Genomic DNA, 13,247 nt, shown 5'->3' with positions numbered 1-13,247 from the left:
TATATGATTTATTGCTACAGTGACATGATATGGATTTGATGTGGTTCGGTCTGTTCATTTACTGCGATATTTACTGCACGCGGTGGGGATATACACCACTGAAGAATTGAGTGTCGTTGTAAAGTTTCGTTCAAGATCAAGAATTTACCAATGACCCTTAACACTGTGATCTGTTAGATCAGAGGCAGGCGCAAAAAATCCCCCCCCCCCCCGCCCCCGGAGTTTTGGAAGCAGCTTGAAAGAGGGTTTGTTGCTTGTGGTGTATGCAATCAAGCAGGCATTTTAAGGTTTATTCTGTTTCCCGGCTGATGCTAGAATGACCCAGTACCAAGAGGAGTCTGAAAAAGAACCAGGGAAAAAAAAATGCAAGTCTTTTGTGTGTGTTTGTTCCGGTGGCATCTGATTCTGGAAAACTTCTGGGAGTTTTGAACTCTTTCTAGTGCAGGAGTGTCAGCTCTAAAAATGTGGGGGAAAGTATGAAACATGTAATGCTCAGGTATTCGCTTTGAAGAAGATGTTTTGGTTGTGATGGGCTGTGTCAGAATGCCAGATGCAAGGGAGGGCACCAGGATACGGGTCTCTTGCTGTCCCATGGGCTCCCTGAGGCATCTGGTGGGCTACTGTGAGCTGGCCTAGATGGGCCTATGGCCTGATCCAGCAGGGCTGTTCTTATGTTCTCATGATGGAGATGCAGACAGACACAAAGTGCGAGACAGGGCCCTTGAGGAGTTCTGTACATTTCTGTTCTTTTACCATCTGTCTCTTGCTGAAAAATGTTGAAATTTGGAGCTGTCTTCTTACCAAAAAAAAAAAAAAAAAGCAAGTGTCTACATTTCTGGCTCATCAAGCAGACTCACCTTGGTGTGTCACCCCCCCATGTGTTAATTGCAGCATGTCCACTTAACATGGCCAACCTTAAAATCTTTTAAACCCGTTAAAAGATTAAGCAGTCGTGAGAGCTTTAGCACCAGGCCATGACGGCCCTTTTGCCCGCAAGCTGGTTAAGGAAACCAGGCCTCTTTCTTCACACCCTAATCAATGCTCACGTTAAGAGTCCCTTTAAAACAATCCACAAGAGATCTCCACGGAGCGTCAAAGCTAATTAAATCAATCGGTGGCGAGGTGAAACGTTTGAATGATGGCGCATTGCTCGTGCGCATGGGGGGGGCTGGTCTCAACCACTCCACGCTCAAAGAATGGTTTTGGTTGCTGCGTGGGGTGGGGGTGGTCAAATCAAAAATAACAGCAATAAAATGCTACGCAGAGAAAGCTTGTACCTGTACCAAGAAAGCTCACTGGGCAGCTGTCTAATTCTACGATTCGTATCGCTTTGCATTTTTCTGCCAGGTTTACCACGTTCAGTGCCATTTTAGTGACGGGGCAGTGGGATAGAACTCCCCGAAATAAAAGAGCGATAAAAAGGATTGGGGGCTTTGGCCCACTGGCAGTGTCTGTGCAGCTCTACTTGTGAACAGCCAGGAGGGCCAGGCAGTCCATTCATGAAGCCTGTCGGGATGGTCGTAGGCGGCCGATTGGTGGAAGACACCTGTCACTCCTCCGCCTCTTTGGATTTGAAATATGGGACAGGATAGAAGAGGAAGCTTGGAAGAGAGGAGTTGTGGGCTAGAGTGTACGTGTAGAGAGAAGGGTGGCTCACACGAAGGGCTGTTGTGTGAATTCTTGCAGAGTGGCGTAGTCCATCTATGCGTCCCGCATCCTTTGGGGGATTAGTTCTGCCTCTTTTCCTTTGCTTTCCGGATTAAATTCCTCCTCCTCCATCTCTGTTGCTGCGTGTTGGATTGGGAAGTTTCCGCGTTGTACTTTCCCAGAGGTTGTGTTGGGTGCGGGACAGAGACAGACCTTCTTGCTGTTGCACTGCGGTCTCTCCCCCTTGCAGCAGCCAGGAACAGGCAGACAAACAGCCTCACCTACGGCAGTGCTTGTTAGGACCAAGGTGGGCTTGGGATCCCGTCCCTCAAGCAGCTGCTGTTGGAACGGCTCAGTGGCAACAGACTTTCTGCACATGCTCACGGCAACTCTTCTTCTCATTAATGCTTTTTACCTTCTGAGGTGCTGATAAAGCTTTAACCTGTGTGACTCTTCACGGAGTCGAAGCCCAAATGGGCAACTTCCAAATTGAAATTCCTCAGCTGTGACGGTTAAGCTTGCAACAATTTCACTGGAAGGTCCATCCCTCTCTGCGGCTCTTCCTTCTCCAGAGTGAAGCGATTCTTCAGAAAGGGTCTTGAGGCGTTCCTCGGAAGGCTTCCACGGCTGCGGTGTTTGGTGTGCTCAGCTGGGAATCGGAAAGGAGCGGGGCCAGGAGGGCGCGATCACAGAAAGAGGCTGGGTCCATTACGCACATGCTTCTGAATTCGAGCTTGGCTCTCGTCCCAGCGTGACTGCATAGTTGAGATTCTTTCTCCGCTTCCAGACATGCTGAGCCACTTGAGATACGGAGCTGGTGTGTAATGCAAAGGTCTGTTTCTCTTGATTCAAACCTGCCATGAGCTCACTTAGTGGCTAAGCAGGCCATGCGCTCTCTCTCTCTCTCTCTCTCAGCCTCAGTCTTCCCAATCTGCAAAATGTGGATAGTGATACTCATGAGCCTGATTGCTTTAAAAAAAAACCATAGCATTAAGACAACATAAGCAGCAACTGTTACCCTGCACATGCCTGATCTTGTGTGATCTCGAAAGCTAAGCAGGGTCAGGCCTGGTTAGTACTTGGATGGGAGACTGCCTGGGAATACCGGGTGCTGTAGGCTTCTACCATGATCTGGGAAGCTAAGCAGGGTCAGGCCTGGTTGGTACTTAGATGGGAGACCGCCTGGGAATACCGGGTGCTGTAGGCTTATACCATGATCTCGGAAGCTAAGCAGGGACAGGCCTGGTTAGTACTTGGATGGGAGACCGCTTGGGAATACCGGGTGCTGTAGGCTTCTACCATAGTCTTTTGAGACTGAAGGTTGCCAACCAATCTAAGACAACATACTGAGCTTCCCCAGAGAAAGGCCTCTCATCACTGGTTGCGATGGTTCTCTCTGGCCCGTAGCAACAGAAGAAACTTGAGGGGAGTGAGTTATATTGTTTGGTCTGCACCCCTCTCTTTCCCAGGTGACCCAGCTGCTCTGTGCAGCTTCTCTGCACCCCCTCCCCCCAGGACTGTAGCAACCTGCCTTTTGGATCTCTGACGTCCTGAGATAAAGGGAACCCTACAAAATTTATCCATCATCCCATCCAGTATTGAAAACTATTGAGCGTTGCAGTCCGTTGAATGAGCCATTCCTGGTAGGGCAGCCTCAGCATGGAACATAACCGTTCCCTAAGAGGACGAGTCTTGGGGAGGGGGTCCCAGCATCAACACACGCGCCAACTCCAAGTTGGGGTGTCTTTCTAGTGAAATGCAGACTGAGTTGACCACTGGGCCAAGCTGGGAGATTTGCCCTTCCTCCAACCAGGTCTTTGTAGGGCATGCTAGATCATCACACTCCTCTGTGATCCAACCGTGACTGTCCATTGTCTTTCCGATAGTGCCCTCTGCAGCTCCGTGACTTGTACATAGCCGTGATAATAGCAAGGGGTTGGGGGGTGAAGCATGAGAGGGAAATGTGCACACTCGCTCAGGGTGCAGAATTTTAAACTTTTCAGAGCACATGGTGCCCCAGTTAGCCTCTCGCCCTTTGCCAGCTCAGTAGAACTGGTTGTCCTTTCGCAACTCTGCAGGGAAGGGCTGTCCTTGTGCTGCTGTTGATCTAATTTCTTTCTCTTTTCTCTGTCTCTTTCTCCCACCCCGTCCCTCACGTTGCTTTTGCTGTGTTTTTTTTCCCCCCCTGCTGTCGCCACCCCACCCCCCGCAGTACAAATCGGTGTTCAGGTCTTACTCCCAAGACTTTGTGCCTCGCAAGCAAGTGTCCATCCCTCCTTTTCTCTCATCTACCTCCTCCGCCTCCTCCCCGCCTCTGCCTTTCCCGCCTGTACACCAGCCTCCGAACTCTGACCTGGCGGCAGTGCCGGCTGCGGCCAGCCAGTCACTCGGCGCTGTGGATGGGCCCGCCACCTCTTCTCAGGAGAGCTGCTTTAACGGGACTTCTGTCTGCCTTCCTTCTGAAACCTCTTTCACTGATTCTCTCCAGACATCTTCGGTGAGGACTCTGGTGACTCAAGGCGCCCTGTGCGTGTGCGGGGGGGGGGGTGTTGTTGTTAGGGAAACCCTACTAGGGCCAGGACCCTGTGTGCTTTGTGTGCCATTCAAAAAGGGTTGTGTTGTTGTTTTTTTGCTTTGTGTACAGACCCAGGGAAGAAGGGAGAGATCCAGCATGACGTTGGGGTGGTCCAAAGCAGTACAACAAATGCAGAGCGGAGAGGGACAGGGGCCTGAAATCAGCTTTGCAATTAAGTTGACATCAGAAGAGGCTGGATCAGGCCAAAGGCCCATCTAGGCCAACTTCTTGTATCTCCCAGTGGCCCACCAGTGGCCCACACAAGACCACAAGAGACCTGTTGCCGCTCCTTTGCACAGCCTAGAACCAGGCGGTTGCATATACCCGTCGTGGCTTGTAACCTGTGATGGACTTGTCCTCCATCAATCTGTCCAATCTGCTTTTCAAGGCATCCAGGCCAGGCCCATCACCACATCCTGTGGCAAGGAGTTTCACAGACAGAAGTTGACTGGATGCTGGCTAATAGCCATCATTTGTGGCACATCAGGGGTCCAAAAGAACACGTGAAACTGCCCTTGATGTACTTTGGAGCTCCACTTATGCACTGAGGACATCTTGAGCTGTTGGGAGCTAACCGAGAGAGAGGTCTTGGGGTCACGGTGGAAAGCTCAGCAAAAAAATAAACCAGACCCAGTGCACGGCAGTGGCGAAGAAGACACACTCCATGCCGGAGTCATTAGGAAGGGGATTGAGAGGCAAGACTGCTAATACGATGGCGTTCTTGTGCACATCTGTGGTGCGGCCACATTGGGAAGGCTAGTGGGCATTTGCGGTTGCCGTACCACAGGAAGGACATTGTAGAGCTGGGAGAGGCCAACGAATGGAGAGGCATCCTTAGGAGAACAGGCTACGATATCGGGGTCTTTTTATGGGGAAAAATGTGGTTGGAGGGGGTCAGGATTGAGACTTGCAATTAGGCATGGGAGGGAGGGAGTGGAGGGGGGCAGGTTTGTCCCTCTCTCACAGCACCAGAGGGGGGTGTCATCCAGTAAAACTGGCAGGAGATTGAGGAGAAGGAATGGCTTCTTCATCAATCACGAATGAATGCCAGTCAACGGCTGGCGCTTTTCTGCAGACAGCCAATACTCCTTTGCGTTCTAAAAGTTTTCAGGTGTCGGAGCGATGTGACCCTTTGGTTAGAATTCAAGAAGGGGAGCGTACTTTTTGCGTCAGAAACTGCTACAGATTGCACCCCAAAAACCCAGAACGGGCTGCAGCCCTGCATTCACCCATTCTGGCCCGCAAGGGGTCTGGCCCGCGCCTCTCGCCCACACGCCCTGCTGAGCGCGCGGCCCGCAAAAGCGCCACCGTCACCCATTTCCTTTTGTCCTGTCTCCTGTAGAGTGAACACACCGGAGAGGAGGCTGGGGAGGGTGAATACGTCAATCTGTATTCCTCCGGCCAAAGCAACGGGGAACTCCCTCTCTCTGAAGGAGTAAGTAGAAACTGCAGGAGCGGGTGCAACCCTTGGTGGCGGGCTGCATGCTGACCAGACTCATCGTGGAAGGGGGCGTCGCCAGCTCCCTTTCCTGTGGCGCTTGGGGGCGGGGCTAGGCTCGACAGGCTTCCCGACAGGCGTGAACCATTTTGGAGAGCAGCTTTACAGTGGGGCTGGTTTTTCCTCCAGGGGTGCTTGTGCAGTGCTTCCCCTCTCGATTTAGATCTCTTTATTTGTTTGAAAGCATTTATCATGTGCGACGCTCCGTCCCTGACTGTGGTTGACCCAGCGTTGCCTCCGTCGAAGTGGAAATTGCAGTTGTGTGCTCCGCGTGCGCCTACCCTGAGAGACCGTTCAGAAGCATTCCAGTAGTTCTCATCTGGAGGTCCTCTGTGGGCCCCTCTCCCCCATGGATTTCGGTATCCATCAGTTCAGTAGCTGTGGGGGGTCCAGGAATTGATCCCCCGTGGATATTGAGGTCCAACCTGTAGTACATTACATTCCAAAGGACTATAAGTAGCTTTTTACTGGTGGTCCAGCAACTGTTACCCTGCGCATGCCCAGTCTCATCTGATCTCGGAAGCTAAGCAGGGTCAGGCCTGGTTAGTACTTGGATGGGAGACCGCCTGGGAATACCGGGTGCTGTAGGCTTAGACCATAGTCTTTCAAGACTGAAGGCTGCCAACCATCCTCAACAGAAGGACACCTCCCAGACACCAAGATGTGAACCCAAGTGGCATGGCTGAAAGGCAGACCCTCTGTCGTCCTCTGAAGGCCTGTCGTCCATCTATATGGGCTTTTCCAAAAAGTGCCCTCCCAAATAGCCATCTATGAGAAAGATGAATGCAAAGGTTACAGGCCTTCAAGACCCAATGGCCACATCAGGGAGAGACAGTGCAGTAAGTTAAAGCACAGTGGTGGAATTCTAGTGGCCTGGAATTAAGCGATTCATGCCTCTGGAATTTGGTTGTTGAGCTTGTTAAAGAAAAAAGTCCGGTCTGTGTGATAGTATCCACCTTAAATCTAGTGGAAGGCCAGTCCCCAGGCCCTCCTGGAAATTGTAACCTCAGGCACTTGTGCCCCACTTTCCCGGAGGAAGTTCTTGGCACTCGCTGACCCAGTATGAAGAAGGTAAATGATCATTAGGAAATAAATCTGTTCATATTAGGATGCCCCTGGGCAAGTCTGCGCCGGTGGCCACATGTGGAATCCCGTGTCCAGTTCAGGTTGCCACACCTCAAGAAGGATATTGCACTGTCAGCACAGGAGAGGGCAACAGAAATGATCGGAGGACTGGATAGTCTTCCAGACTGCAAAGTTGGGGGCTTTTTTAGCTTGCAAAAGAGGCTGCTAAGGGACGGCATGATTGAGGCATATAAAATAACTCCTGCTGTGCTGTAGTGTAAGGTGGATAGATATCTCCCTCCCCCCTCCCCACAATATTGGAACCAGGGATCTTTCCCTGGAATTGAACGGTGGGAGATTTAGGGACAGACTGGCCTTGGGGCCCTATCCAGCAGGGATCGTCTTAGGAGAACTGAAGAAACATAACCCTTTTCCCTCCGTTTCCAGCTACTCCAGCTGAGGAGCTTGGACAGGGATAATGGTTCTTATTAGCCTAACAAGCAGATTCTTTGTCAGGCGGTGTTCTGATTTTAGCCTGTTGTTTCGTTGCTGGAGGGGGGGTTGTCTCTCATTTTGGCTCACATGATCTTTTTAGCGATAGTTTCACGCTGCTGGTTGGTTTAATTAATTTGTTTGATGTTGTTTCATGATCTTTCCCCTTGTAAATCACTCTCTACAGATCTTATCTGGAAAAAAGGGACGTATAAACATATTTAAACAGGCAGCAGGTAGCTAGCCCAATCGGTTTGCTTTCTGAGCTCGGCTTCTGTTTCGAGAGCAGTTCTCTAGTGCGGTGGTTGTCAAACTTCTTAGCACCAGGACCTACTTTTTAGAATTACAAGGCTTTGGTGGGGATCGGGAGGTGGAGGGTGGGAGCCTGGCAAGCAGGGAGTTGAACCCTACAAGATTTTGCTTCAGTTCCAGCTCAGGTGTGAAGTTTTGCAAAAAGTAGTTTGGTAACCGGTTTGGTTTTTTTGGGCAGAATAACGTAGAGCTCTTGTGCTTGTGGGGCAGCTTTGTGAATGCGTTCCTAACTGGAGGGGAAAATACGTATTTTAATTGTTTTTTTAATTAGTAAACCACGCCTATAACAGTATATAAAAGAAAAAGAAAACGGGAAAATAACCTGTGTGGGTGAATGGGAGGATGGAGGGACTTGAGTGGGAAAGCAATTCAAGACACTTTCAGCAGCCTCGTTTGAAAAACCTGCTGCCCTGAGGCTTCCTTGTTGGGCAACTGCCTGTACAACTAAGCAAGCCCCTGCCTGAGCCAGAGGAAGACTGCTGGTCCTCGGCCCTGTCTCCCAATTGCCCCGTTCCTTCTCTTCTTGGTTGGCAACCTTCAGTCTCGAAAGACTATGGTATAAGCCTACCCTCGTCTGATCTCGGAAGCTAAGCAGGGTCAGGCCTGGTTAGTACTTGGATGGGAGACTGCCTGGGAATACCGGGTGCTGTAGGCTTATACCATGATCTCGGAAGCTAAGCAGGGTCAGGCCTGGTTAGTACTTAGATGGGAGACCACCTGGGAATACCGGGTGCTGTAGGCTTATACCATGATCTCGGAAGCTAAGCAGGGTCAGGCCTGGTTAGCACTTGGATGGGAGACCGCCTGGGAATACCGGGTGCTGTAGGCTTCTACCATGATCTCGGAAGCTAAGCAGGGTCAGGCCTGGTTAGTACTTGGATGGGAGACCGCCTGGGAATACCGGGTGCTGTAGGCTTCTACCATGATCTCGGAAGCTAAGCAGGGTCAGGCCTGGTTAGTACTTGGATGGGAGACCGCCTGGGAATACCGGGTGCTGTAGGCTTAGACCATAGTCTTTCGAGACTGAAGGTTGCCAACCATCTCCCTTTACTGAACATTATCTCCCGATCTTGTCTGATCTCGGAAGCTAAGCAGGGTCAGGCCTGGTTAGTACTTGGATGGGAGACTGCCTGGGAATACCGGGTGCTGTAGGCTTATACCAGAGTCTTCCGAGAGTGAAGGTTGCCAACCAGCCATTTCTCTTCTTGGGAAATATAGTTTCTGAAATGCATCTGGAGAAGAGGGGAGCCCTCTACACCCCTCAGACGGATCTCCTGATTATTCCTAAGTGTGCAAAAACAACACACAGGAGCTCTGCTTGCTGAGCTGAGCCACTTCCAGTACCCCATGACTGGCCGGCGGTTCCTTGTGGAGTGCGTCACAATGCCCCAGGGTGTCACGATGCAGTTTGGTTCTCTTGATCTTAGGGGTTCTATTCCAGCAGTTCACTGCGGGGGGACAGACAGACAACGCTCCGAATTGGTTTTTGGGTTCAGTTGACTCCTTCCCGGCAAAGGGAAGGCGCCCAGTGTGGCCTCCATGGTCAGAGCCCGGCTGTGCCTGCCAGATCAGGGGAGGAGCTGACTGCAAAAGCTTTCATCCTGCCAAACAAACCAGCAAATTGCTTGGCACATTTGAGCTCCTGGAGGTGTCGTGAACATCAGGGCAGGTGCGCTTGGGGGGGGAAAGGCGGCACCCTTGTTTGAAGGCTTGCAAGCGGAGCGACAGAGCACAGGGCTTGAGCTTTTTGCATCGAAGCATGTGCCTGCAAAGGCTTCTTCCCCATTCCCCATCGCACCCCCCACCCCCAACCCCTGCAAAACCTTTTGGGGGTGGAGAAAGTAGCAGCAACCATTGCCAGGACTTTGAGCGCACCTTTTTCCAGGTGGCGACTGGCACCCCCAGAATCCCCAGTGGGAAATTCTTTTCTATTCACCCCTGTTGTCCTAAATAGGGATGAGATCTGTGAGGACTATACAGTTCCTGCCAGGTTGGCAAGCCCAAGGGCCTGCTCTTGTTATTGGGTAACTCTGCTAGGCTGCTGCTTACCCAAGGCTTTAAGTCCTATTTATAGAAATAGGGCCTTCTCGGTGTTGGCTTCTCATTTGTGGAATTCCCTCCCCTGGAATGAAGAACGGCTCCCTCTCTGAAGACCTTTCAGCCGGGCCTCGAGACCCATTTGTTTAGGAAGGCATTTGATCAACCACACGAGCTGGTGCTTTTAACAAGACGTAATTTTAATAGTTTGATGTCATCCTGGGGTCTGTTCTCGTGTGTTTGGTTTTTATGTTTAATGTTTGTTTTTTTTAGTATTGTTTTAAATCTAAATTGCATCTGTTTTTATTTGGTGAGCCACCTTGAGTGCTCTTGAGTTTGGGAGAAAGGCGGGGTATAAATTCTTCCAGTAAATAAATAAAATATTTGACCGCGATCAAATAGCAGGCGTTCAATTGACCGGTGCCCAGTCTTGCGTAGCAATAAGCGTTTTAGTCTCGCATCACAGCTGCTCAGCGCAAACCGTTGCAGTGTTTAAGTCACACACGGGGACCACTTGCGTTTTCTGTTTGCATTCATGTGTTCCGTGTCAGTGTTTGCCCTTCATTTGCTCTCCCCAAGTTTGTGTGGGAGATTCAGAGACCCTGCGCACATCAAATTGCACCCTGGCTGGCAGGAAGGTTCGCCTCTTTACGATCTCCTTGCCTTGTTTCTCTCTTCCAGGAATCTCCGGCCATCAAAGATGGCCACGCCAAGGACTCTTCCTCTCTCGGCGGTGCCCTGGGGAAGGAAAATCAAGAGGAAGGAGAAAGGTGGGGCTCGGTCCTTACATCCTCATTGTTTTGTTCTGGCTTAAAAAAAAATCAGTGGTCTGCAAGCCTTTTAACTTGCCTCCTATATTCTGAATATGGAGGTGATTTAGTGGTACTGAGAGCATTAGTGGCTGTGGCCAATTCATGATTTTTCTTCAGGAAGACACTGCAGCATTCAGGGGATCCACGTCTTCCCAACTCTGTGATTTTGCTTTTAGAGCATGAAAGAGTCAGAATCGCTCACTCTCACAGGAAACCGCGCCTCCCGTGTTTGGGCATTAAGTCACTTGGTCTCAGTTTCTGACTGAAAGCAGATCGGCCCAGAGGCAGCGACTCATGCAGAGACGCAACAGGGAGCTGGAAGGGGGCCAGCAATATGCCCGTTTTCCCTTTTGCCTGGGTGATCTGGAGAGACGCCTGCGTTGGCTTGGTCATGTTGTGAGAATGGATGATGGCCGGATCCCAAAGGATCTCCTCTATGGAGAACTCGTGCAAGGAAAGCGCCCTACAGGTAGACCACAGCTGCAATACAAGGACATCTGCAAGAGGGATCTGAAGGCCTTAGGAGTGGACCTCAACAAGTGGGAAACCCTGGCCTCTGAGCGGCCTGCTTGGAGGCAGGCTGTGCTGCATGGCCTTTCCCAGTTTGAAGAGACTCTTGGCCAACAGTCTGAGGCTAAGAGGCAAAGAAGGAAGGCCCATAGCCAGGGAGACAGACCAGGGACATACTGCACTTGCTCCCAGTGTGGAAGGGATTGTCACTCCCGAATTGGCCTTTTCAGCCACACTAGACGCTGTTCCAGAACCACCTTTCAGAGCGCGATACCAGAGTCTTTCGAGACTGAAGGTTGCCAACAGGGTGATCTGAAGCGGGGTGGCATCTTGTTCCCCATGCAGGCCGCAGAAGTCGCCAGAGTCTTCTGAGTCTTCCCAGCTGAAAGAGGAAGTAGACGAGCTGTCCCTCGTTGACCACAATGAAATCATGGCCAGGCTCACCCTGAAGCAGGAGGTAGGTGACTCCTTTTCCTTGTTGTCCACCACTCAGCCGGGTTTGTGCTTGAATCAGATATGATTGGATTGACCGTAGAACAGAAAGAGTGTGGACATCAGAGCTGATTTGGGATTGTCTGCTCTTGGGAGACACAACCGGGCATGTTTTTATCCTTTGCCACTTCTCTGGGTACCGCTGCCCCTGGAGACCTCTGCCTATGGAAAAGCAGGGTGCCACGGTCTGGATTAGCCCCCAGTGCTGGCTATGCTCTTGCTTGCTTGTTATCTCTGGTCTTCAGGGAGATACACCAAGCTTTCAGATTGTCAGGGGGGCCTGCCTAGAAGCCAGCATCAATCTGTCACTTGGCTGACCCTGATGGAGGAGGGGTCTGCTCTGGCCTGCCAAGTTCCCCCAGCAGAAGCCATTACTCATAGCTTGTGGAATTCCTTGAGCCTTACCCGAGGAATGCCTCAAGGATTGTGTTGCGAGCATACTTAACAGCCCCTGGAGGTTGGGCTCTGGGGGGCCGTTTTGGCTCCTCCAGGGGACTGTTTTGACCCTTCCCACAATGCACCTGGCTTGATCTCCCCTTTCTGTTTTGGTGGCCAATGTGCAGTCACGTAGCAGGTCTTCAACAAGTGGGCTTGCACCAGTGCAGCCACTGCCATTTTGATTCCCTTTGCTTTTCAAAATTGAGCACCTGCCACTCTGCCCGCCCTCTCCTTCCAGTTGGGCCTGGAGGAGAAGAAGAAGCAGGACTGCACGGCTGTCACACATGCTGATTGGCTGCCCCCATTGCAGAAAGGGGAAGAACTCCACCCCTGGTCATTCCCTCTCACCCACCCGCCTCTTGAAGGCAGACCCCCTTTGCAGGTTGGGGTTCAAGGTGGGCCCTAGCTCTTGACGAGCTGAGCAGCGCGGCTGCAGTGTCCTACTTGGCTGTGGAATCTGGGGTGGTGTTTAGCTGGCTCCGTACCCCATTGTCTTTGTGCTGACCTCTGCACAACCCCAGTGATTACTGGAGGACCATAGTCTTCCTCTTTGTTGGCCAGAAGCCCAAGAGTTCAAAGGTTGCTGCCCCTGTTCCACCTGAAGTCAGATTTGGGCAGGAGGTCAGTTCTAGGGCACTGCAAGCCTGAGCTCTTTCCCCAGCTCCAGACTGGGCTTGTCCTCCAATCCCACGCGGCGTTAGGGATGGCGGCAGGACATACGGGTTGGCTCAGCCATTCAGGCACTGTGGAATTGGGGTGCCCCGGATGGCAGCTCTCAAGCTCTAATTCCCTTTGTGTCTGTGTCTGTGTCTGTGTGTGTGTTTTTCCCACCTGCAGGGTGATGATGGACCTGATGTACGCGGCGGGTCAGGGGATATTCTGTTGGTCCATGCGACGGAGACCGACCGGAAAGGTACTGCCGGGTGGATCGTGGGATGATGGCGGTGTGGGACTTTTCACGGTGTGCTTCACAGATGCAGGCAGGCAGGCTGGATTAGTGGATCAGGAGGGGGAAGAGGATTCTGCTTAGCTTCAAACAAGTGATAAGCTGGATAAGCCTGCAGCGGCGGCCTGTGGGGGGTTTAACTCCCCTCTGCCCCTTCTCCCTCTCTGTAGCGTACAGTGCTAGAGTTTGTATATTACCTCCATTGAGTGTGTTCCTCGGAAGCTGTGCTGAAGAAGGACAGCAACGAGAAGCTTACAGTCAAAGATGGAGCCGTTTGGCTGATCTTATGGTGGCCCCTCCTTGTCCGTGGGCTTGTAATCCACAGATTTGAATACCCACAGGTGCCGATCCCACGGCTAGAATGCTTCAGAGGACTTCCCAGGTGTGACCAGAAGCCCCTTCCAGTTGTGTATGGGAGGCTTC

General features: G+C 51.6%; 1 protein-coding gene and 1 pseudogene across 1 annotated transcript in view; both read left to right on the top strand.

The window, feature by feature from the left end:
• The window catches only part of RAPGEF1 (Rap guanine nucleotide exchange factor 1), a 71,159-nt gene that overhangs the window by 44,906 nt on the left and 13,006 nt on the right, over positions 1-13,247 (top strand). Inside the window, exons 12-16 of the mRNA XM_066610555.1 lie at positions 3,860-4,144; positions 5,565-5,657; positions 10,308-10,396; positions 11,294-11,405; positions 12,716-12,791. Of these exons, the coding sequence (XP_066466652.1) occupies positions 3,860-4,144; positions 5,565-5,657; positions 10,308-10,396; positions 11,294-11,405; positions 12,716-12,791 (655 nt within the window). The remainder of the gene's footprint in view (positions 1-3,859; positions 4,145-5,564; positions 5,658-10,307; positions 10,397-11,293; positions 11,406-12,715; positions 12,792-13,247) is intronic.
• On the top strand, positions 6,195-6,311 carry LOC136635713 (5S ribosomal RNA; annotated as a pseudogene).

This window comes from Tiliqua scincoides, chromosome 16 (assembly GCF_035046505.1).
Source record: "Tiliqua scincoides isolate rTilSci1 chromosome 16, rTilSci1.hap2, whole genome shotgun sequence".
In the NCBI taxonomy this organism is placed as follows: Eukaryota; Metazoa; Chordata; class Lepidosauria; order Squamata; family Scincidae; genus Tiliqua; species Tiliqua scincoides.
This window is presented reverse-complemented; position numbering and strand designations above follow the sequence as displayed.